Source organism: Syngnathoides biaculeatus, chromosome 17, assembly GCF_019802595.1.
Source record: "Syngnathoides biaculeatus isolate LvHL_M chromosome 17, ASM1980259v1, whole genome shotgun sequence".
In the NCBI taxonomy this organism is placed as follows: Eukaryota; Metazoa; Chordata; class Actinopteri; order Syngnathiformes; family Syngnathidae; genus Syngnathoides; species Syngnathoides biaculeatus.
The window spans coordinates 9,554,219-9,580,284 of NC_084656.1; the positions used below are offsets into that span (position 1 = coordinate 9,554,219).

The following is a 26,066-nucleotide window of genomic DNA, read 5'->3' on the forward strand; positions in this document are numbered from 1 at the left end:
CCTCAAATGTGTTAGTAACTTCCATAAAAATCAGCCTTTAGATTCCAGAGCAAAATCATTAAGCGCTAGATTTCAAATGAGTCCTAAAGAGTTGGTGTGCTTCTATTAGTACAATCTTAAGTCTGGGAAAAGAAAATGCTGAATAAGGCATCACTTCTCATGTTACAATATCAAGAGTGATGGCAGTTGAAGAAATTCCATGATCGTGCAAAATGCAACATGCTTCCCCATTATACTTACACATATGAATGAAATGGCACCACCTGTTGCACGTGGACATTTATGCTCGCGAGCAGCCTGCGTTGACACGTGTTTATTATTGTCTCATGAGATGGGGGACCCCGCCTCACACCCATCCCTAGCTGGGGATCCCACCGGGTTGCTCAGGATCGAGCGACTCCTCTCCCGGGCTATCTTGCTCGTCATTGGACAGGTGGACGCGTTGCTCGTCCATGCGTTTGGCCTGCACCCGCTGAATTAAACTGAAGAAGTCCTCATCAGGCACCGTGGGGGCATGGGGACCAGCTTCGGGCGGGGAACACCGCTGGTCGTCGATCCGAGACGACTGAAGTCACACACAAAATATTAAATATTTAGCGCTTGCAAAAAACAACACAATCATTTGGAGAACACCTTGGCTGAATTTACATATTTTTAAAATGATGTCAAGGTCACTACATCAGGACAGTTATTGCAGTAAAGTATATCAGAAAATATAGACATAAAATGAGGTGTCTCTTTCTCTCCAGTGTAGTACAATTCATACTGCGTTTATCATTTTGTAGTGCCGTTCAAAAGTATAGTTAGCATATGTTATCCCCTATATAGTGGCTTTGATGTATCCCAAAATGCATCTGGAAAAATATGAGGAGTTCTAGAAACTTCAACCTTTTTCAGGATATTTCAAATTGTTGTATTGGCTATGCCCATTGTTTGTGCAATAGTGCTGATTGATTTTCCCTCAGCTTCAAAATGCTTTTATCCGATAGCCAGCCCTCTGGTCTTCATGTTTGCTTAACTACAACTGGAGGTTTCACAGGTAAAACCCAAATCCAAAAACAAGCACAATCTAATGTATAAGCAATCAATCTAAAAGGCAACACTTTAACAACTAAGAAAAAAAAAAACATCAGTCACATGTCCCAATGCTTTTGATGACTGGCAAAGTCAATCACCAGACCTTAACTCAATAGAGCATGCATTTTACCTTTTGATTAAGAGACTGAAGCAAGAAAACCCTAGAAATAAACAAAAACTGAAAGAGTCTGCAGTAAAGGCTTGGAAAAGCAATCCAAATGAAGACTGGTGAAGTCAACGGGTCACAGGCTTATTGGATATAAGGGTTGTGACCCGAAATATTAAAAGTTATTCATTTTTAGCTAAGTTAAAAATGCCAGTTCCAATCCCTTTGCTCACTTGATGCCTTTACACAAAAAGGTACTGTCCCGAGTTGTTCAACACATCTAGATGTAAATATCATGAAATAAAAGCTGGAATTCTGAACTTTAATCATATTTCTTTTTTTTTGTTTGAAACCCAGATGTCTTCAGTATACAACAAAAACAAAAGAATTGACCTTGCTGTTCTAATACTTGTGGAGGGAAATATACAGTTGAAGCCAGGTTTACCTACACTGTACAAAACCACACATTTCATTTTTTGTCTCACTGTCCGAAGTCAAATCAGACTAAACCTCTCATGTTTCAGGTCAGTCAGGATCATCAAAATTGAATTTTGTTAAATGCCACAATAATAAGACAGAGAAGTTTATATTATTTTCTTTGAAGTCAAAATTTTACATGCACAAAAAGTACTTTTAAATAATTGTAAAGAACGTGGGGAATCCCAGATGATGAGCTCGTTGCTGTGAAAGCTCTTAATACAATGTCAAAACGTTTGACCCAAGCCATGCAGTTCAAAGGAAATGCGACTTGATACTAAGGAAATTTGTATAAACTTTCAGACTTCAGACAGTGCGACAAAAAATGAAATGTGTTTCTTCACATTGCATGTAAACTTCTGGCTTCAATTTTACATGATCACTTTCTGTAAGTGTAATGACTGCATGTCAAGTGTGCACACTTTCACTTCTTATACTTGTAAATTCCAATACCTAAGTGCGCAGCAGGTCTATTACCTGGCATTTGATGAGCATGTTAAAGAAGTCGTCGCTGGGTTCCTGCTCTGCGTCTCCCACCAGGTGTCCCAGGTTGTTCTGGGTAATCCTGAGACCCGGAAGGTTTCCGACATTGACGCGCTGGTCATCCAGACGGCGACTCTGAGAGCTGGCGATCAAATCAAAGAGCTCCTCTGTCTGGGGGGAGGTGGTCACTGAGGCATCTTGGGAAAGGAGCAGCGGGTCAGGGTGTCAGTTTCACAGTGACGTACTGAATTCATACCGTGTAACCCACCAATCATGTCACTCAGATCCCCGCCTTCTTGGCAGTCACCATTTTGCGGTTCATCGAGGCGGCAGCGCTGGTCGTCCATGCGGCTGCTTTGGAACTTGCTGAGCAGGTCGAAAAAGCAGTCCTCATCGGAAGGGTCACGGCCAAGTTTCTAACACAAAGACAAACACACACCAGCATGGGTCAGCCATTTTAGGAAGCTCATAAGCTACCCATGAGACAACTGAACAGGGTGTCCATTATAATGCATAATGAGGATTTTCCCATTGAGAAATATGGGGGAAGTAATTTGATAGAATCACATGAGAACTCCATTCGTGCAACATGACTGTGTCCATATAGCACCTGGAAAATGTGTATAAGAAAAGAATAAAAATAAAAACAATGGCTGCACGTATGGCCATTGCCTAAATCAAACTTCAGTATGCTGCAATCAATTCCTAGTAATAGTCCGTTAAAAACCAGGGACATTGCCCTGACCAACACAGCATCTCTCCATTCCAGACATCAGTATCTTGTGTAATGAATAAAATACCGTTACGGCCCTGTTTATTTAAAAAAAAAAAAAATTGGACTTCTGCCTCTGATAACATTCTGATCGAGCCTCTAAAATCGAAAATTGCCAGTTTGAATTTACCTTCAATACCATTTTGACCACATATCAAAACAGCAGTGTAAAATTTTGTGCAGTTTGTATAAAGCAGAGGTATCAAACTCAATTTACCTTGGGGCCGCTGGAGGCAGAGTCTGTCTGAGGCTGGGCTGCAGCCTCAGCGCACATGGACACATGAACAATTTCAACAAAAAAATTTTTTGGGGGAAATACTATCTTCTCAAACGTCTTTGTTTTTTTTTTTTAACACAAAATAAGATGAAGGACGCTGGTGTGAAAAACCTGTGTGCAATAACTACTAAAAAAAAAAAAAAAAACACCTCAATGGCAAGGCTGCTGTAACTTTCACTCATTGAAAAAGTATCTCTGCTTGGATCAAGCCCGGTCGACGTCACACCCTCGAGAGATATTGTGATTGGTAGGTTCGTCAGTTGTGCACACAACACTGTAAAAGTGCCATTCATATAAAACTCAAGGGCCGCACTAACAAACTTTCATGTTCAGGTGGGGGACAAAATATTATTTCGCAGGCCGTAAATGGCCCACCAGCTTGAGACGCCTTGCATAGAAGCTTGAGTTTGACAATCCTAATTTTTAACAGCAAGTGTAATCGGGGTTTTACTGACAAGCAGCACCCTTCTCTGATTTTACCCCCAAAGGTGAAAAATGCAGTCATTGGTTCAGTGTGTATAAAACCGACACACAAAAAGGTGAGAATGTGCCGGATTTCTTTTTTTTTTTTTTTTTTTTTTTTTAACACAGTGTCAAATGGCGTTTTACACACAGGCACCACAGTGCCACTGATACTACCTCCAAAAAAAAAAAAAAAAACTGCCAGGCCACCTTTGCATCACTGCCATTTGTGCAGATGAGGGACACAGGAAAAAGTGGAAAAATAATAATGTGTACATGCATTTTAAAAGATACTTTTGCATACAAGCATCATGCTACCTCTGTCGTGGCCTCATCATGTTGTTTAGAGATAGTGTTAAAGGGACTTTATACACAGCCACCATCCTGCCCCTATTACACATCTGATATGACCTATGAAGATACGGTTACCAGGTTAACCACTTCCCGATGTTGTCCCCCAATTTTACATGGGTGCAGTTTTTAATGTACAGTGTCATGTACTATGACAAAATGTGAAACATTCCTATGTTACCTTTGTTCCCCTAATTCTCTGACATTAGATATGGGAAAAAAAGAGGGGAAAATGCAGCTTTTTTCATTCCCAGAGTGCAAGAGATGTCACGTTGCTTTAGAGACATCACGAAGGTGACTGTAGGTGCTGAATGAATTCCGATAGACTATTTTAAAGTCTAGTCATTGAGCATGAAGGCTAAATTTGTTCATTAAAACATGAATGAATCAATCAAGTATTGAATGCTAATTTGTATGTTAGCAGCAGGGTTTACAAAACTTGAGAGTTGGGACATGAGACTGGACCTACAAGATTGTGCCAGATAAGGTTGTAAATCAGATTTTTTTTGCACTTCATTTACGTAAATGAATTTTCCAGGTTGACTTATGACAAAATTCAGGCATAAACAGGAGGCTGAACAGATCTGTGAAAATTCAGGACAGTTTGGGATGGGTGGAGCCACCTCCCTATTGAGCACCAATCTGGACAATTAGGATTATTGTAAAAACACAAACAACCAACCCTTAACCCCTGATGATGACAGGCTGTTGAAAGTTTCAAAAGATCTGTGGTTAACTTCTTAGAAAACAACACAATACTCAGTAGTGGGGCTTAAAATGAAAGTTGTCTACGTCTCAAAGCAAAATGTGAAGTAGGTCAGCACAAGTGCGTTTCAGCATTCGCAGCAACGGGCAAAAAGACACACTTTGCTCCATTCGCATTTCAACTTTTAAACAATATAGTGACTCGCTCCTGAAAAGACATGTATGTGACCATGAAGGCTAACTTTGTTCATGAAAGCATGAATGAAAGAACTCACCGGCTTCTGCACCTCCTCAACTCAACTCGCCCGCTGTCATTCCTCTACCCTTTTGTCCCCACCAACCACCTTAGATCCCTCAAAACCCCTCTCCTCCCCAATTGTGTCCTATTGCAGCCAGCTCTACTTTCATGCACACCCTCTCTCTCGTTCTCTCCCTCTCGTTCTCTCACTCTCCCTCTTCTGCTGGGCGTTTTTGTGCCATTCAGCCACTGTGGGAAAACAAGTCATTATGGGAAGGGTTGGCGCTGGGGAGGGGGTGGGAAGCGCTTCTGTGATCAAGGTCACATTATCAGAGTGCTGGTGGGGGATGGGAAGACGGCGGGTGCGAGTGCACAGTTATGAGTAGATTGCATGCCAACTTTGTCAACACTTGGCCGACTATAAACAAAATTGTCAAGCGAGCATTGTTTCCATGCCAACGGTAGAAAAAAATTGATTTCGGCGAAATCAAGATTTTTTTCTTTAAACTTTTTTCATATTAATATTGGCCTAACAGGCCAGATGACTGGCTCTCAGGAAAACCTTTTCTTTTTCCCCATCTGTGGCATAGAAGTTCACATAGATAGTCAACAAAAGTTAGTTAACGTTGCAGTACTGCCTATTCTGCCGACACACATGGCCGGAAATTAAATGGGGTTCAACAGGCTGATAAAGTTAGCACATCAAAAGACCCTTTTGCTCTGCCTGCAAAGACACATTTTTTTTGTTTTTTGACACCTATATAGAGCTGGTGCATGTGACGTCACCATTTTCACGGCGCCACATTGCCGGTCAAACAGAGCTGCTCGACATTGTGGGAGACATTGAACCGGAGGAGAATATTTACAATACCCGAGACCTGTTGTGCTGTTGGTTGTCACAACAGACGAGACAGATCATTCTATGGAATACCAAGTAAAAGGACCAGAAAATATCGATGGATTTCGGCAACTACACATGAAGGATGGTGCCCACCCAAAACACACACACGCCTGTGTACCAATCGCTTCATTTCAGGTAGGAATTATTCTTCTCAATCTCAAATTACCAAGAAATACTTCTAATGCCAAATTGGCTCATTTGAGAACAATGCTTATTTAAAAAAAAAAACCTGTATGTCGCAGAGGTTTACAGACGTTAAGTGCAGCCACAATCGCTTCAGTGTATGTTCCGTGAAGAGGACGCCGTCCTCTTTTTCTTTCAATCATAGTTAATGAATGCGAGTTTGTGTAAAACCAGGGGTCATTTAGTTAAATATTGGTTTGTGTATTGAATACTGGCTGAAAAGATCAATGGATTCCAGCAAAGCTTCTGCGTTCACGAGCCGTCAAAACCATGTGGGATTTATTCCTGATTGAGAAAAGATCCTGCAACAAAGTATTTGTATGCGTCCAGACCTTTATATGCTTTCAAACTTTTCTGTGGAAATCTCGACGTTACTCACCAGATACATGTGTATATCCAGTTGTCCAAGACAAGCGGAAGCGAAGTAACAGTCCAATTTCTTATCGGCAAAAACATCGACTTTGGCTTTAAATACGGGTCCTCTATGCCGAGTTTATCTAATTTTTCCACGTACACTTCTTTATTTTCACCTTTGAAATGTCTAACAGTATCGGACAAGACTTTGGGCGTTGTGCCATAAGACAGTTTCGTGTCGTCTCCAACCGACTTAGCATTGAACAATGCTTTGCCAAACCGGAAATATAGCGAGTTACGTGACATTTAGTGACGTAAGTGCACGAGCTCCACAGAATTGGAGGTCAAAGTCGACCCAGCACTATTCCTTCCTCCTTTGGAGCTAACTATCAGAGCTGTATAAGGGAATCTCACAGAGCTGTTTAAGACCTGACACTAACTTCTAGCAGCCGGTTGTGTTGAAAGCAATTGTTGCCGTCCAACAAGTGTTTTTAAGTTACACCAGATGCTGCCGCCACCATGTCAGTTGCTTTGTGAACGTGCACATAGTTGCGGTAATATCCCGACTTTGCTAGGATCTATCCTTTAGACAAAGACAGCTATTATTTCAGTCTTGGGTGAATTTAGCTCACAAGGAATACCAGGTAAGGGATAAGGACTTGTCAAATGTGGGCGACCTATGATATCAAGATGAGCAACCCCATGGGTAATTAAAGAAATCCTCAATTTAACCTGGCTAATTGTCTCACTCATGTGATAAAAGGAGAGCCGAGGAAATGCTGTACAGGGAGTAAAAGCAAATGTACAATTTACAGACAACGGCAACAGGAATTCAAAGATAATATTCCTGGCAAAGGTACGCTCCAGACAGACACTTGCTTATTGATAAAGGTTAAGCCACCACTTAAAGGTCAAGTGTCATCCTATAAACATTCTAAAACAGATATTGTAACGAAAAATACATATAACATTATTCACTTAAATGTCTATATGAAAAAATAAAATGTGAGCGGAGAGCGCGTCATCAATGCGCAAAGTTGCAGAAGTGTCATTCTACGACATCCAAGTGGTCGCCATATTGGCTGCATCCTTTGTCCGTGACATCGCCCGGACATTCGCCAATGAAAACACGCAGTGCACCCTACTATGGGGGACGAACACACCCCTTCTGACACGGAAGCTCTTTTCGAAAAGGAGAACACCACACAACCAAGTGAAGTTACCGGGGCAATATTACATTATTGTTTCGAGCCATATTCAGATGATATGCAATCACGGCCAAACCGCCTCCCCGTCCGATCCACTTCCGTGGCAGAGATGAGCCATCGCAGCTCATCGCAGCCGGCCAGTGTGGCTCATTTTCGGCGCCAAGGTGGCTTATCACGGAGCCGAGCCGTGCTGCTTTTGGGGGTTGTTCATAGCCGCCGCAGTATACGATGAACAACACCGTCGAGCTGGGGCGTTTTACTGCATTGTCGTCGCATGCGGCTGAGTGAGGAAGAGCCGAGCTGTGCTGCCTTAGGGGATTGTTCATAGCCGCCGCAGTACGGGATGAAAAACACCGTCGAGCCGTGGCACTTTAATGCGGCTGAGTGAGGGATTGTCAGGGTCTGTCCTTTACGTCACTTCCTGCTTCTTCTCGAAAACAAATCCCTCGAGAGGATTTTCATGGCGGGGGTTACAAAAAGCTGTATACGTCAAAATCATGTTTTGTGGTGAAAAAACGCATGGGCCCGTATTGGTTGCCATTTTTTCATTTATAACATACTAAAAATCATCCATTTCATGACAGTGGCACTTTAAGGAACAAGACTTGAGACGTCTATTCGTAGTCTTGTCGACAGCAGTACTCACTTGTACTGGAGGCGGGACTTGTAGAGTGATGTCATCAGTGTCCACAGTAGAGTCCAACCAGGGTCTGTCATCTGATGACTGGCTCTCAGGAAAACCTTTTCTTTTTCCCATCTGTGGCATCTGACTCTTAGACCTCCTGGGTATGCTTTCCACCTCATGGCCCTCGCCGTTCTACGGAACGCACATCATTGAATGACTGTCATATGCTGATGATTTTGATGTCATGTAAAAGCTGTTTCACCTTATATGAAGACAATTTCCACAGTTCTACGCTGTCCATGCTGTTCCTCTTGGTGAATTTGGGCCTCGCTCCTAGAGAAAACAAAATGACGATATTGTGAGACAACACGGAGGATGTTGCCAGCAGTCAGATTGTGGTCACAGCTTCTAGGACACCAATGAATAAGAGTCTTTTACACTGGATGCTGCAGCTTAGTTTTCAGCCGATCGTAAAACAGCTGTGTGTGCATGTGATCCAATTCTTCAGTTTGCGTATGCCTCATGTGAGTGAAAGTATTGTGGCCACAAGCCTCTTACTCGAATGCAGACGATCAGGTGATAGTGAGGACAACAACAAAAAATACAAACAAGGCATTCTGGTATAAAGCAACGACAGATGGAGGGCTGAAGTGATGGTCGACTTTGTAGAACTTTCTCCCATCTCGCAACTGCATTTCTGGAGCTGAACAACAGTTATCTTTTGGTTCTTCTTCACCTCTCTCACACATGCTCTTCTCCCCCAATTGCTCATTTTGTCCGGATGGGTAGCTCTAGTTAGAGTTATGGTTGTCGGATTATGGAGGCCACTGCGCTCTTAGGAACATTAAGTGCAGCAGAATTTTTTTTTTTGGAGCCTTGGCCGGATCTGTTCCTCGCCACAATTCTGTCTCTGAGCTTGTCATGCAGTTCCTTTAACTTCATGATTTCCACTCATCTCTGACAAGTGATTGCCAACATTTTCTTTAGCAGTTTTCAATTTCTTAGGAGGCATTATGACTGTTTAGCTCTCGTTTAGAGAACGCTTTGTGCACCGACTACTCCTATTGCCATGTTTCATAAAAATTGCACCTGCATGCTGCTCACTCCTGTGATTGGGTAAATGTGTGTAGGTGGAACTTGCACCTAGCAAGTTCAACTTTTTTGAAGTTATTACACCATTAACCATTCATTTTTTCAATTAGAGTTATGCTACAATTCAACAAATACTGCACCAAGTTCTTGATGAAAATTGAAAAAGCATTTTGACATCTCTTTTTTTTTTTAATGCATCAATCCCAAATTTAACATGACACTATTAGATTTGTGATTAAATGGTCACAACAGTTTTCGCTCAAAACACATGCAACTGTTCGAAAAATAGACTGGATTTTGGACTCATACCCAACAGCACCGCTGAACTGCGTAATCGAGATCATATAGACTGTAATGTGTTAATTCGCAGATTCGATCAATATTACAACATCACTAAATTGGCATAAAAAGCAAAATATCAGGTGCTGTAGCTCAAAATATGGGTGTAAAGTTTAATATTTAATAACTTTTCCAAGCCCTCGAGATGAAAAAGGCCATGAACATCTAGCAGAATTTTAAAGTTTTATGAGACGGACACTCCCTCCAAAGTGGATGTTTACCCCTCACTGTACAGGTTGTAAGTGAATGGCACTTGCACAAAGCTACTAAAGGCTAATTTAATCATATCACAACTATTTGTGTACAATTAAAATGTAAATTCCTCAAAATATATTCTTTAATGTCCATGTGTGAATTATTGCAACTAAAGTGAGGTAATTAGATGTACATTTTTTTCTAACAGAGGTGTCTATATGAGCCCTCCACCCTCCAACCAAATGTGAAATTGGAATGGATGGGGTCCCTATTTGACACAACATTGTATTGGACAACTTTATATCCATATCAGATTGCAAATCATGTGGTTTAAAAAAAAATCAGATAAGAAGTTAACAAAAAGAAAACAAATAACTTTTTGACACCTTGCATCTCAAACTCTGAACTAGTAGGTGAAAGGTCACCATCACTGACACCCATTGCCTCCATCAGCTGTTCTACATTCATTCTGGCTGTCAGCTCACCATTCCTGTCCCCAATCTGTGTCATATAGAAACAGAGGAGTAGGTAAAAAAACAAAAACAAAAAAAAACACCAGTGAAATTAAAATTACTTTCTTTTCACGGGAAAAGTCTCACTTCTTTGGAGATATCCAGATGTTTTCGGGCATAGTGGAGCGCTTGTTTGTGATTGGCTAAAGACACGTAGGCGTTACCTAGACTCCAGCAGGCTCGGCCTTCCCCAACCCTGAAAGCACACATCCACACTTCTTACAGCAGCCTAGCTAACACAATTGGTTTTGTGTAAATGTAATGGCATAAACGATGACTTTACCTGTCTGTGAGATCCTGAGCAATATACAGGTGCTTAAGGTGATATTCAATGGCTCTGTCATACTGCTGCAAAAGCGTGTAGGTGTTTCCAAGGCTATAACAGGCCTGGGCCTCCATCACCTGGTCCCTCAGCTGCCGTGACAGGTGCAGAGTTTTCCTAAATAATCAAGAAAAAAACGATATTTTGGATAATAACACTCTCTACATCAGCAGTTTCTAAAATGTGTTTGTCTATTTGGTACTGGGCCACAGAGAGCCTAAATAAATAAAAAAGGCTAGAAGTTTTATTTTGAATATCAGATGCCGTGCCTGTGCCTCTGAAGACTTAAACCATTCCTTTCAGTCATATAATAAACTACATTAAAAGGTAAACCCACAAGCTAGCAAATTTGTTAAAAAGAAAAAAAACAAGTCTTTGGCGAGCTTCTTCAGAAAAGGAAAAAGCCAAATGATAAGCCAAAAGAAAAACTTTCAAGAAAAAGAAAGCTGCGTTTAAGAGACAATATGAGCAGTCCTATCTAAAATGTGGTTGTAAATACAAGTATTGATGTTGAAGCAAGCCAGCGCTGCATAAAATGCCAGGCTCCCAAATGGGCCTTTCAAAACTACTTCAGCACTTGGAATTGTTTTGGATGAACATCAAGGAAGAATATCTAGAAATTGCCTCCCTTACACAGTCTCACTATATAAAGTACATACGACTGGATGAACGTCAGTGTCTTTTTAACTATAGTCAATCTCTTCCATGAGCACGCTCTCATTTCTGAAGTTGTCACACACAGATTGGGACTGGCTCGTTGAAAAGAAGCATTGAATGTGAGGTTCCCACTACTTACAACAACTACATAGAATGTCATGATCCATTGTATTTTTATCCATCAATTTTACTGTGACCTTGCTGTCAAATAAAGCTTTATGTAAAATTGGACCATGGCACAAAAAAGGATGAGGCTCCCGCTCTATAATACTCATTTTCTTTCACTTCCTCTGGCCACCACCAGATGTCAGGCTGCCTTTTCACTCACCTGTAGTAATCTGTGGCTGTGTTGAACTGGCCCAGGAATATCAGAGCGTTCCCCAAATTGCTGTAGGCTCGTCGCTCTGCTGCTTTGTCACCAAACTCCTTCGCTATGGATAATCTCTGAGAATTATGAGATGTCATTTTGTTTAAATAACATGTAGTAATTAGAGAATGTTTACATTCGCCACAGACCATTTTTTTTTTTTTTAATACATTGATTCCGGAAAAATAAGTCACAACCGAGCATTGAGCCGCATTTCCTGTTTACTGTCCGGTGTGATATAAAATACTTGACTACACTGACAACTGTCAATGACAAGAGATTTTTACAGAACAATGACAGTATAAAACTGCAGGTTATTGCTGGCTTTTCCAGAAAGTGCAAAAGAAGCTTTACACGCAGGCTCTATTACACCTCTGATGCTAAACCTGAAGGCAGATAAATGATTGGTCGACAAGCTGGAATTCTGAACTTTTGTCTCAATCATCTTTGATCTGAAACCCAAATGTCTTCAGTATAAATCAAAAACTAAGGAATTGACCTTGCCATTCCAATACTTTTGGAAGGGACTATATAATTTGGATTTAATTTACAAACAGGCACTGTCCAATTGCTGTTACAGCTCATATGCTACCTCTTAAAACAGAACATTCCAAGATCAGCCTTTTCCCTTTGACTCCATGTCAGTGCTTTTACACTGAAAAGCAACATAAAAATAGAGATGCAAAATGACATGGCCGTTATAAAAGGTGCACAACACACATCTTTTAGCTGCTGTTAAGAATGTCCATTTTTTTCGACCATTCCTTATCTGTTCTGACTCAGCCTCTTCTTGCAGATCTCACTACAAATGATACATAAGGATGTAATGAAATCATTCTGGATGTCTGACCTGCCTGTGGAACTTGATGGCTTCCACAAAGTTTCCCAAAAGGTAGTGCGTGTTGCCCAGGTTGCCATACGCTCTGCCCTGAGCAGCACGGTCGCCCAGTTCTTTCACCAAACACAAATTCATCCTGAAGGGAGAGCAGAGATAATGTTATGAATTAATGTAGCATTGAGACCCTGGAGTAACAAACTACATGTATACAGTGAGAGTATGGTGGGTTTTCTTCAAATACCCATTATTATATTATTTGCATTTATATCACAAGATAAAGTTTATTATAATGCATATGTATTTGCGTTTATTTTGCTTTTTTCTGGTGTACACAGCCAGGTTGATATCTGTTCTAAGTTGGCTTACCTGGATAAATAAAATTTCCACCGTCGGCCTCACAGGAATCTTCAGCACAATAGACTAGCAGTTTTGGATTTTTACTTGTTTTCTGAAAATGTTAAAATATACCTTGGGCAATTATGCTATTGAGCTAATGATAATCAGCTACACTTAATATAAACACATTTTATTAAATTAATATATTGTGAAAAATGTTATTTCAATGAATTCAAAAAGTGAAACTCAGATTCACCACTGGCAAATAACACTGACTTTATATGATTATAGTTTAAAGCAAACAAACTCAAAAAGCACCATTTTATGAAACATTATCATACAATGTAAATATCTTTTATCCAAGAAATTAGGCAAGAACTGGCTTTTTGACAAATATTATCCTGTGTTTAATGAATTTCCATTTATTTTAGTTCTAGAAATGAACTAATGGAAAGAAAACGATTTCTATCAGATTCAGATTTATTGTCATGCAGTGTGAAACAAATACATACTCATAAAAACTCGTAGCCCGTTGTAACGTGTCTCTGACATCAGCGGGCAGGTCTCCTGGCTCCTGGGTGCAGCCCCATAACTGCTGCTTGCCTTTGGCATGGAACACATTGCCAATGTTGTAAAGTGCCCGGGCCTCACCCACCTAGAGCAGTGAAGTAAAAAAGGTTGCTGTCGGAGTTATGAAATTCAGAGAAGCTTTGTGGACCTTGTCGGCTTGCTCTTGAGAGATATCCAAATGTCTCTGGCAGCAGACAGCGGCCTCGTCGAAGCGACACAGCACTTTCAGTGTGTTGCCCAGGTTACCGCTGGCTTTTCCTTCACCAATGCGATCGCCAATTGTCCTGGGAGAGCAAAATATGCACGTTTTAGTGCTCGCGTTATTACAGCAATTCTCTATTAAATTAAATGGCCCTGGTTTAAACTGTGAAGTGTAGCACTACACTTGATTTAATTAGAAGAGGCAGTAAAGTGGATTTTAATGAGCTACTTCACAGGGACCAGCTCCCCAGGGCCCTGCCAAGTCTAATGTAACAAGGTAAATCCTACCCCCGGGGATCTTTAATCATGCCCCTCCTACAGAGATACCGCCTGCACTCCCAGCAGGGCGCCAGGATTCCCCTAAAGCTCCTCGATCAGTTGTTGCTGAACTGAAAGTCCACTCACTTTTTTTTTTTTTTTTTTTTTTACCCCTAGTCTTATCTGTAGAAACGCTACAACAAATCCTTACCTAGATACATGCAAAAAACAGCAAGTCCATTTTTATTCCTCTCTTTTTTTAAGTTGACTAAACAGCACTTTTAAAAAAATCTACAGCACTCAAAAACAATATTCACCTATATAGACTTTTAAGATGAAAATTACATTATTTTAAAGATTTTTTTTAAATGACAAAATAATTATGAAAATTTAACCAGACTAAGAATAGAATTTCTATTTTTATAATGTATAATTTAATTTTGAAAAAAAAAAATTAAAAATAGTAAAAGTAAATGAAATAATGGGTTATAAAATGTGTTTTAAAAATGTAATTCAATATAGAAAATAAAAAAACAGAAACACAGAAAATGCTGCTTCCTTTAATGCTAACGCATGTTCAGTTGCTGGCCAATATCTACATTCAGTCCGAAATCAGGGTAAGGTTGGATGAGGAAGGCCATTCTGCATAAAACCTGCACCAAATAAATCATGCAAGGAACTAACTGTAGTGACCTCTAGATGGGACAACCCGAAACATCATGATCAATGTTTGTTTAAAAAAAAAAAAAAAAAAAAAAAGAAATGCAAAATCCAGGTAGACGTATGATCGTTATCCAATAAATAGCACAAATTCACAATAATAATTTACCTCAAAAACTAATAAAACGGGGAGAACAACAAAACATTTTGGAAATTACTAGTTAATTTCCAAGCATCGCTGAGGGTTCAGCAATTCCATCAACTTTCCCACCTGGCCAGAGTGAGGTCATGCTTGTGATACTCCAGGGCTTTCCCATACTCCTTCAGGTAGAAGTATGCATTGCCCAACTGGCTGTAGATGGCGCTGAGAGTCTTCAGGTCCTCTGTGCCAACCTGTACAGCTGCTTCGAAGAAGGCCGTCCCACCTTTGAAGTCCCCCACTTTACACAGGCGCTCCCCTTCCAAAGCCAGCTCCAAGCAAGAGGCCTCCATCCTGGATGACGATAATTAGCACATTTGTTACTTTTTTAACAACTCTTACAAAATTTCCATCATCCCCATGAAAACAAAAAATGTCTTGTTTGCCTAAGGAAGGACACCTTTTCACTGCACAGCCCGTGTACACAAAGACATACATAATAAGATGCCTTTCAACAAGAGGCTTCTCAAACTTAATACGTACTTAGATTACCAAGGCAACCACTGGATTTCTTGGGGCAATGCACAGGGCATCTTTGCGTCCATTGACAAGAGCTTTATTGTAAACACAAACACTGTAATTCCGTGGAGACTGTGTGAATTGAAGTGTCATCAGCAAACTGTAAGAGCAGATTCATTACACGATGCACGGACAAACAAAAGAGCACATTTGGTGGCAATGGTAAAGATGTGTGTGCCATATGTGATTCAGTAAGTCGGTTTAGTGGGGATAAACAATCGAGGGCCATTTCAATGTACTCCTGAATCACTTTGCCTGATGGCTATGTCAATTTTACTTCACAGTTTGTTTTCTGTGCATTATTGTGCAAAAACCTTGCCACATAATTTGTGGAAAGGGTTAAAAATCTCCAAAATTTTAGTGCAGACATTGCGAAATGGAATTAAGAGCCACATCATCTTCTTTTCCTTTCGGCTTGTCCCGTTAGGGGTCGCCACAGCGTGTCATCTTAGCCTATCTCCTGCATCTTCCTCTCTAACTCCAACTGCCCTCATGTCTTCCCTCACCACATCCATAAACCTTCTCTTTGGTCTTCCTCTCGCTCTTTTGCCTGGGAGCTCCATCCTCAGCATCCTTCTACCAATATACTCACTCTCTCGCCTCTGAACATGTCCAAACCATCGAAGTCTGCTCTCTCGAATCTTGTCTCCAAAACATCCAGCTTTGGCTGTCCCTCTAATGAGCTCATTTCTAATCCTATCCAACCTGGTCACTCCGAGCGAGAACCTCAACATCTTCATTTCTGCCACCTCCAGTTCAGCTTCCTGTTGTTTCTTCAGTGCCACCGTCTCTAATCCGTACATCATGGCCGGCCTCACCACTGTTTTGTAAACTTTGCCCTTCATCCTAGCAGACACTCTTCTGTCACATAACACACCAGACACCTTTCGCCAGCTGTTCCAACCTGCTTGGACCTGTTTCTTCACTTCCTGACCACACTCTCCATTGCTCTGTATTGTTGACCCCAAATATTTGAAGTCGTCCACCCTCGCTATCTCTTCTCCCTGTAGCCTCACTCTTCCCCCTCTACTTTTCTCATTCACGCACATATATTCTGTTTTACTTTGGCTAATCTTCATTCCTCTCCTTTCCAGTGCATGTCTCCATCTTTCCAATTGTTCCTCTGCGTGCTCCCTGCTTTCACTGCATATGACAATATCATCTGCGAACATCATGGTCTAAGGGGATTCCAGTCTAACCTCATCTGTCAGCCTATCCATTACCACTGCAAACAGGAAGGGGCTCAGAGCTGATCCCTGATGCAGTCCCACCTCCACCTTAAATTCCTCTGTCACACCTAAGGCACACCTCACCATTGTTCTGCTGCCATCATACATGTCCTGTACTATTTTAACATACTTCTCTGCCACACCAGACTTACGCATCCAGTACCACAGTTCCTCTCTTGGTACTCTGTCATAGGCTTTCTCTAGATCCACAAAGACACAATGTAGCTCCTTCTGACCTTCTCTGTACTTTTCCACGAGCATCCTCAAGGCAAATAATGCATCTGTGGTACTCTTTCTAGGCATGAAACCATACTGTTGCTCGCAGATACTTACTTCTGTCCTGAGTCTAGCCTCCACTACTCTTTCCCATAACTTCATTGTGTGGCTCATCAACTTTATTCCTCTATAGTTCCCACAGCTCTGAACATCCCCTTTGTTCTTAAAAATGGGAACTAGAACACTTTTCCTCCATTCTTCAGGCATCTTTTCGCCCGCTAGTATTCTGTTGAATAAGTTGGTCAAAAACTCCACAGCCATCTCTCCAAAATGCTTCCATACCTAATTAAGAGCCACATGAAAAATAAAAAGAAAAAACACAGTAAATGTGAGATGTTTAACCTTACAATTATAAAATTGAGAACCCCTCCAAAAAACCTGAAATAATGCTAAAAGAATAGTTATTTCTGAAAACAACATCACAAAAACGAATTCAGAACTTTTATGACTTAACGTTGAAGTTTTCCTACACATGAACAAACTCTACATTCTGAGACCTGAAGTTCTTGTCTCTCTTTAGAGCAGTGATTTCAAACCTTTACGGCGCGCCAAGGCACATATATTTTACAATTAAAAAAATCTCACGCCACATCAATAAACACAAATGTCACAAAAAGTGGATGTGTGTACTTCCTGCCATTCAATAAAATAGCATTTTTTTCCACTTATGCCCACTGGCATAAACAGTTGAACAAAGATATATTATTTCTTGAAGATAAATGTTTTTTTGAGCAATTATGTAAAATGTGTTAATTTGCCACAGCACACCGAAAATACACGCAGAGGCAATAATGTGCCCCGGCACATTGGTCGAGAATCAGTGCTCTAGAGAACTGAAATGTATTTATTGTTCAAGACTTACAATATCATAAAACTTCTGTTTGAAGGAGCAGACAAAGAAATCTTTCTCAAGAACATACAGGCTTTTACGCAGGAGTTTTAAATTGGTAGTAAACAAACTGACACAGTTCTCTAAAAATTGACACTGTCTCGCAAAATTATGATTTTTGTTGGGGAGAATTTTTTTTTCTTTAATATTGTAGTAGTATTTTTGTTACAGTTCTGTGTGGCATTAATACTATTCTATAAGTATATAAAAGATGTAGCTCCAATTGTTTTTTTTAAGTCATTCTGAGATTTTATTTAGACTCTAAAATATTGTCAATGAGTAAATGTCTCCTGTTGAAAACAATGGATGTCATTAATGAACGTATGAGCACAGCACTTGCAGTCCGGTTTCAGCACCTGTGCTTTTGCTTGCCGAGTGTCTTTTCCACAAACACCTGTAACTCCAAATGCAAGGGTTTGAGTATGGCCTGAGGTCTCGGTCCACAGTGCACGAGCCTGCATACCGCCTGCTCTGCCCCTGTGAGAGGGCGTGACTCTGATGCCATCAGGATGATGATTTAAATTAGACAAAACAATCAGACAATATAAATGGCAGAAAAAGCTCCAATAGTGTCCATCAGGGTTAGAATCCAAAATTTCCAAATAAAAACAATGAGAGAACTCCAAGTGCAAGTTGAACTCCCAAGAATCACATCTGCTTCTGAGATTCTAAAAACAGACTGTCGAGAAGATTCCAAGGGGGAGCCACTACACTTTTCTCTCTTGGCAGAGACAAGAAAACATGTTGACTTAAAAGTCAAAAGAAGATATGTTGAAGTAATCCAGGCTAGCAGCTGTTGTGCTACTTCTCTTTTTACTATCCACACGTTATTCTGTTGACCGTCCTCAGCCCCGGACAATTGTTTACAATTCCAAACCGCACATTGTAGGGAAAAACAAAACGAAGCAAGAGTACTTTTAAGGGTGACCATTCATCTTACGACAGCGGAGAGATGCGATGGCTAATCCACCTTCTCAATAGTGTCCAGGCAGGGCAGTAAGTGGCCCAGACTAATCCAACTATTTGCTGACTCTGGCGGGAACATTATTAGGTTATGAGATGTCCCAAAGACTTGAGCATAGCAGTGTCAAAGAACTTTGAACCATCAATAAAGGGTCTTGTCATCTTCCCTAAAAACAAGCACACCAATCACATTTCTTACTAGGTCGAGCAGAGTAAAATTGGGGTTCAAGATATCTGGGAAGCAACAGGCAGCATTGTGGATCAGCTGGAAAGCGTTGGCCTCACAGTTCTGAGGTCCTGGGTTCAATCCCAGATCCGCCTGTGTGGAGTTTGCATGTTCTCCCCGTGCTTGCCTGGGTTTTGTCCGGCCACTGTGGTTTCCTCCCACATCCCCATAACATGGAACATTAACTGGATACTCTAAACTGCACTTCGGTGTGATTGTGAGAGTGCCTGTTTATCTCTATGTGCCCTGTGATTGGGTGGCAACCAGTTCAGCATGTACCCCGCCTACTGCCTCTTGACAGCTAGGATAGGCTCAGCATTCCCCACGACCATTGTAAGGACAAGCGGTTAAGATGGATGGATGGATGGATGGATGGATGGATGGATATCTGTAACGGAATTCTGACGATTTGAACTGACAAATAAAAAGCTCAAATTCAGTTATGCCAAGTCAGAAACTGAAGTACAGATATCTGCAACATCATTTCTCCCTAGACGAATCATTACAGATCTTGCAAATACAGCCTGAATTGTAGAGATGGGTAACTCCAGTTTGAGATATTTAAAAGGCCATTTTAAGTAGTCATAATTCCAGATAAATGACAGACTAAAAACTGGACTGCGCACATCCATCATTGATTTTGCCATGGTCAACAGGCTCTGACTTCTGGTCAGGGCAAAAAGTATGGTAAAAATACACGTATTGTTATGGAAAACATTGCAATAAATATATAATAATTAATTATGACGGTTAAGCTGAAACACACTTACCGGTGAAAAGTTGGTTCTTTGCGACAGCCTGCATGGTTTTGACAGCCAACAGGGCAACAGAAAAGCTAAACCTAATGTATTCCAATTAAATTTGTTATTATCATATTGTTATTATGTTTCACAATCTACAATTGTAAGGATGTCAACTTTCACGTGAAATAGTACCCAAAGCAACGTTTTGCCCAGACCGGGAGTTGACGACGTGAAAAGGGGCCTGTGCACACTCCAGTTTTTATTCTAAGTCATTATTCCAGATAGACAGCTACAACTTTATTTTGTCTGATTAAAAACTTGAATCAAAAAATCTGAAGAGATGTGGAGAACTCAAATTGAGGTGAATTAAAGATATCCTGCAGCAGACTTGACACCAATCTGATCAGCCTGATCGGTATCGGTCGATAATTAGCATTTTATGCTGATTGGCTTAACATCTTTATTGTCATAATTTGCTCATCTAATCAATGGAGAAAAACATAATCCATTTTTGACAGGCAGCAAGAATGGAAGCAAGAAATGCTTCCATTCTGTTGGCAGATGGACTCTAAGATGAGGAGCTTCATAATAGCAGGTAGGACTGTTAAAAAGATGGAACGAGACATTGAAGTGTGCATAAATTACATTTCTCCTAGCCCTAAAGGATTTGGAAAGTAGCCTGTCGAGTTCGAATATCAAAAGCTACCTCATGACAAATTCTTGAGTCAAACCGATGGAAAGAGTTAAGAAAACTAGAGGGGAAAAAAAGGAAACGCTAGCACACAAGAAAAAACGGTTTACTTTCCATTTTACACAGTGACTTTCATTCTCGACATCCTTGTGGTTTACTGAAGAATGGCGCTGTGTAATACAGCCCACTATTATCATTAAATTTGGTCAGCTTGGGAGAAACCCAATCTTCTCTTTGCCTGCCTGTGGTCTGACACAGTGGACTGCAGAATTTAAATATTGCAAAATACAGTGGAACCTATTAAGGTGAAAACAATACACTTTATATAGCGGTTCTCATCATAAGAGTTCAAATAAACTGGGGCCTATCTGCAATGAGATGACTTTGGAAGCTCTGCCCGCCAATCACAGGACAGATCTAGACAAATTCAAACCATTTACAAGAACAACATGCCACAAAAAAATGAAAAAAACCTTAAATCAATAAAGTGAAACAAACATGCAGTTAATCCTCTGATAGTGGCTAAAATGAGGTCAAGTGAGATGCATTGACTTCTCATCATATGCTAACGTCACATACAGTATGACAACAATTTCTATGACCAAAAACTGACCAGAAATTTAACAACAAAATAGTTTAAAATAAATACATAAATAGCTTTCCTCTTACTGTTTCAGAGGAGAAGTGACACTCCAGAGCTTTCTGTAAAGCCAGGTCAACAACAATGTTCATGAAGAACACACTACACTACACGACAAGTTGTAAAAGGCATGTTGTGGAATGTTGACAATAGCAGTGAGTTGCAATAAAGTACCGTGGGAACAGTCACTGTATGCACATTATTGGACAACAATGGGGAAGAAAATGGACTTTCACCGACTTTGCACTGCTCACTTCCCCCATTCCTCCCCCTCCCTGGTGAGCAGATCAGACTAGCCAAAGCTAACGATGCACAGCCATCTGCCAAGGTAATCTACAACTTGGGCAGCAGGGACAGCGCATTCTCTATATTTCCGACTAGCCTTTACACGATCAGGATTTTTGGGGCTGTTCACTGACACTTGGCTGCTCCATAGACGCGTGTAGGTAGTAAAAAGTGGAGTTAAATCATTGGACGTTTAGGCAGATTACTTTCAGACAGCAAAGGCAACACTGGGAAAATAGAAGTACATGTTGTCGTCCCAGGACAAACTGTTGGAGGAGGCTTGATAAAGAAATGCATTGTCAATCTAGGTTTAACTTTTATTAAATTAAGAAAATAATGCTGTTAACTATATTAGGTTTGGTCGGACTGTGAGCTTATGTGACTCTGGAATGGAGGAAAAGAGTTGAAAGAGCGTGTCACGGGTCTGCCATTTCAGAAATGGCAGGCGTGTATTTGGAGTTCATGATTTTTCATTCCATGCAAAATTGTTAATGCTTATTTAATACTGATGGTGATCAAATTATATATACACATTACTTTAAACCTTGAAGGGATTACAGGGAGTTTTTTAGTTTATGATTTACATCCCATAATACACAGGTATTAAACTCAAGGCCCAGGGGCCAGATCTAGCCACTACATTATTTGAAGTGGCCTGAAAAAGCAAATCATATGTCAACTTCATGTTTCTTTCTATGCAAATGTTTACAGCAAGTTACAAAGATGATAATGAGGATATAAAGCTAAGATCACAGTAAATATTTGTATAAAAAAATACTCATGGGCTATAAAAAAAAAACAAATTAAAAAAGAACATCGGGTGGAAAGCGGGCAGCCCTTCTTGTGCTGCTTAGTGACCTATTCTTAAAGGTCTACCAACATCCTTACATACTGTACATTGCAAAATTTATATTGTTATGAAGATTACATAAATATTAGTCACTTCAATAACAGTAAGAAAAAAAAAAATGATCGGAGAGCGTGTCATTCATCCGCAAAGTTGCAGAAGTCTGACTCGACAACCCAGTGGTAGCCATATTGCCTGCAACATCTTTTGTAGATGGGACAGTCTCCATTGAGAAGACCCTGTGCCACCTGCTGTGGGAGACGAACAAAAGAGATTTTCAGATTTTTCCGACGCCCCTTGTGACACGAAAGCTCTTTTCGAAGAAGAGAACATCTCACAATCGTGTGAAGTGACCGGGGCAATATTACCCTATCGTTTCGAGCCATATTTAGCTGATATGCGGATCACTTCTAACTAACAACAGACTCCCTGACAGTATGTAGCCTACTTAGGAGGAACCATGCCTGGTAAAGTAACTGCCCGGGGCGGGAGGGAGAGCTCCTTTCTCTTCCCGTACGCAGCCAAATCACCTCCGCGCTCGGTCCACCTCCACCGGCGAGCATCGACAATGCCGCAAGCGACGACAATGGCACGAGTGACGACAACGCCGCGGCTGCGCACATCGACACATTTAGCATCCCTGACTTACGTATTTTGTTACAGTTGTTATGACGCGGATCTTTTGTTACTTCTGAGAAGATTATGCCCCCCCCAAACTATTATTTTTTTCTAATAGCTCTATACACACACCTACCTGTCATTTGGAACCCACAAAGCTCTAGTACTTTGCACCTGGGCAATCCATTTTTCACAACGAACCGGGTCTTTTGGAAACGTGTGAAGAGTGAATCCATCATCCCAAGAGTTTGAGCAATATTCCAGCAATACAACCAGACGGCATTTTGGCTAACACACTGGAAATAACAGCTACTTTCCCGCCGGTTAAACTGGTATAAACACACGAACCCACCACTGTGGGTGTCTGGAAAAAACATCACTTCCAGCTTCTTTTCCAAAATGAATGCCTCAAGACGATTTTCATGGCGGGAGATACAAAAATCCATATACAACATCATCATGACGTGTGGTGAAAAAACATTGACTATTATTTCTACCCGAGATAATCCAGTGTATAGTCCAGTGAATCAATCACATCTTTACTCAAGGCTATAGAGCAGGGGTGCTCAATGCGTCGATCGCGATCAACAGGCAGTTTCGGCCAATTGCGACAGCGTGCCAAAAAAAAAAAAAAAAAGTTATAGATTTTTTTTAACTTTAGCTCACCGTGCATGTGCAAACAATGACAGTACAGGAAAGCACACTGTCAGTGAGTTCCCCCCTCTTTTAAGCTCTCGCTTAAAAAATTTTAACAAACACGAGTATGGATGCTGCAGTGAAGACAAAAACGTATCACTTCCATACAGAATGGGAGACGGACAATTTTTCAACTATGTCATTTTCGAAGAGAGTTTGCCTCATCTACCAGTGTAGTGAAATGTGTCGCGACATTTTTGAACTGTTTATGGAAAATATGACACTGGCATTCTGCCGAAAAGCAAGCTGAGAATGAGAAAAGTGGACGAACCAACCCTAACAAACACAGCAATCTCTTTTCACACATCACAGTTCAACAGCGAAAGTCGCCATTCGCTCCTGGTTCGTCACATCATCGTTAATAACAAGAAGTCCTTCCAAGACGGAGAGGTGAGGCATAGTGGACTCGTTCCAATCTTTTAAAAATAAAGCGGAAATATTATCTTCAATAAAATCTCTGCAGCTGTAAAGGAGTACAGTTACATGGTGATGTGAAGCCATAGCTGATGTGTGGAAGGAGTTCTCAGATTGTGAGTTTCTCACTGCAGTTGGACGAATCCACTGACCTGAGTGACAAAGCCCAGGTGTGCATTTTCATTCGGTGTTTAGTGATAATCAACGTGAACTAAGATAGTTAAAAAAATGTTTAAAGTTAATTATGTTGTGTAATATTGTCTCATACGTTTAGGCAAGCCACACAAACATACATTTAAACATAAAAGATCCTCAATATACTATAAAATAAATGTGTTTTGCATTTTTGTAGTGGGTAGATTTTTGTGAGTCATTCTATTTCACCATTGGTCATTGTTTTTTTAAAAAAAAAAAAAAAAAAGGGAAGCCCCCCCAAGTAGATCTTGAGGTAAAAAAAAAAAAAAAAGTCTGGGCACCCCTGCTATAGAGACATATGATAGTTAATATAAAGTAGCCCAGTTAAATACAGATACTTTAATGTATTTTGTCTTCTTGAGATTTTTCCTCCCCGAAATCAGCTTTATTCCTTCAGCTCAGTTCAGAACATTTGCACTTCGTGTAATAATGTAGCCATAATTATGGATTGCAGTGGGCTTCTGTCCAGAAAACCCGAGGGAAACTTTCTAGGATTCCCACCACCCCCCCTCCCTCCCACCCTACCGCCTCTCCTGCTGCCGTATGCACTTAAAGGTTCTTTACTCCTTTGTTATTGAAAAAAAGATTGTATTTTTAAAAATAAATTAGATCTGTTTAACACAAGAAACAAAATAAACACAACCCATATTCCAGGAAGGCCGCATGTTTTCTTGAAAAAAGCATCTGCCAACAGAGGGCAGAAGCCAGAACAGTGAGTCATTATACGTGTGTCAAACAATGAGACTTGAAAATGTCACTTGACGGCTTTAAACATTACTTGTAGGCCCTGCTTATAGTGTCACACTGTGCGCTACCATTACATATTAATTGGCCTTTTTTCCTAACCCCTGGAATTAGTTTAGTTGGAAATTGCAAATACTATAAGTAGAAAAAGACTGTTGCCCGTTCTGTTGCCTTCATATAACCACTATTCACTGTATAGGCATTTTTTTTTCAAATTGCAATTTAACACTTAGCATTAAAATAACAACTTAACCACTGTATAAAAGACACTTCCAACGTACTATAAAAATAGACCCTCTCTACCTGTGACAGCAAGATCCGATGAGTCTATATCAATGTTATAACGTCGACATCGCCAGTCATATCAGCCTGTTCGTCTTAGCTATGCAATAACACAGCTGCGAACTGTTTGAAATTCTAAAAAAGGATGGATGATATGTACCCTTTAAACCTATATTATTGTCAAACAACAGGGGGCATTGGTTGCCCCTCCCCAGTGTACACAGTTATGAAGTTTAGAAACAGGTGTAACAAATAAATAAAGTGTCCGGTGAGTGCATTTGAGTGGCGATAACTTCCAATGTATTTTTTTACGTTATTGTATGGCCAAAAACTAGATGTCTCCCACGTACGTGTACGTGGGCTTCTCTCAGTCTCTACTCAAGCAGGGCTCTTGAGGCTTGGAACTGGCCTCTGGCTGCCCACCGTACTCCGGAATCGAGTTGAGTCACCAATCGCCGCCTGCCCGGCAGCTACTTAAACGCTCCGATCGGCCATTGTCGACCATTTATAGCGTTTGCCATTTTATATCAGTGAAAAGGTCTTACCTTGAATGTAGGCGCTTGCTAGCCAGCTCCTGCCCCACGCCGTTAGCTAGCGACTGGTCCATTTCGCCACCTCGTACCTGCTCCGCCCGCCTCCCCCCAAAAGAGGCTCCTTCAGGGCGACCTGACTTTATGAGCCCTGCTTCCCCTTTAAGCGCTCGCCTTGTGGCTCCTCTTTGCTCCCTTTTCACCCCCTGCCCCTCCCGACTCTTCGTTTTTTTTTTTTTTAAACGACCACAGTAATGGCAGCGGCCGTGGACCGCGGCGTCACTCGCCCCATTAAAATTCCCACTTAATTTATAGGCAGGACGCGCCCCACTGCAATATGATTGGCTCTTACGTCACGTAACGTGACTGCTACGCAGAAACAACGAGATGACAATCCTAAACATGTATCAGATTGGTACATAGACGTTCGTTATGGATCGGTTTAGCGCAAAATATTTGGCCTTTGAAGCGGTTTAAACTAGATTAAGATTATGTTTGTTGCGGGTTAGGGTCC

General features: G+C 40.9%; 1 protein-coding gene across 1 annotated transcript; it reads right to left on the minus strand.

The window, feature by feature from the left end:
• On the minus strand, window positions 1-25,815 carry gpsm1b (G protein signaling modulator 1b). Its single transcript, XM_061802023.1, has 14 exons — window positions 25,568-25,815; window positions 14,838-15,059; window positions 13,596-13,731; window positions 13,390-13,532; window positions 12,554-12,677; window positions 11,665-11,780; window positions 10,641-10,796; window positions 10,445-10,553; window positions 10,232-10,346; window positions 8,482-8,552; window positions 8,241-8,411; window positions 2,412-2,559; window positions 2,138-2,340; window positions 1-565 (listed from the first exon to the last, which is right to left on the minus strand). Exons 1-14 carry the CDS (start codon window positions 25,627-25,629, stop codon window positions 359-361), a joined length of 1,983 nt encoding a protein of 660 aa, XP_061658007.1. The 5' UTR covers window positions 25,630-25,815; the 3' UTR covers window positions 1-358.
• Window positions 25,816-26,066: the final 251 nt, after the last annotated feature.

Coding starts and splice junctions, on each gene's coding strand:
- gpsm1b (XM_061802023.1), bottom strand. CDS start 25,629: ATGGACCAGTCGCTAGCTAACGGCGTGGGGCAGGAGCTGGCTAGCAAG. Junction 15,060..25,567: donor AGCAAGCGCCTACATTCAAG/GTAAGACCTTTT, acceptor ATCGTCATCCAG/GATGGAGGCCTCTTGCTTGG. Junction 10,347..10,444: donor ATCTGGATATCTCCAAAGAA/GTGAGACTTTTC, acceptor TATATGACACAG/ATTGGGGACAGGAATGGTGA.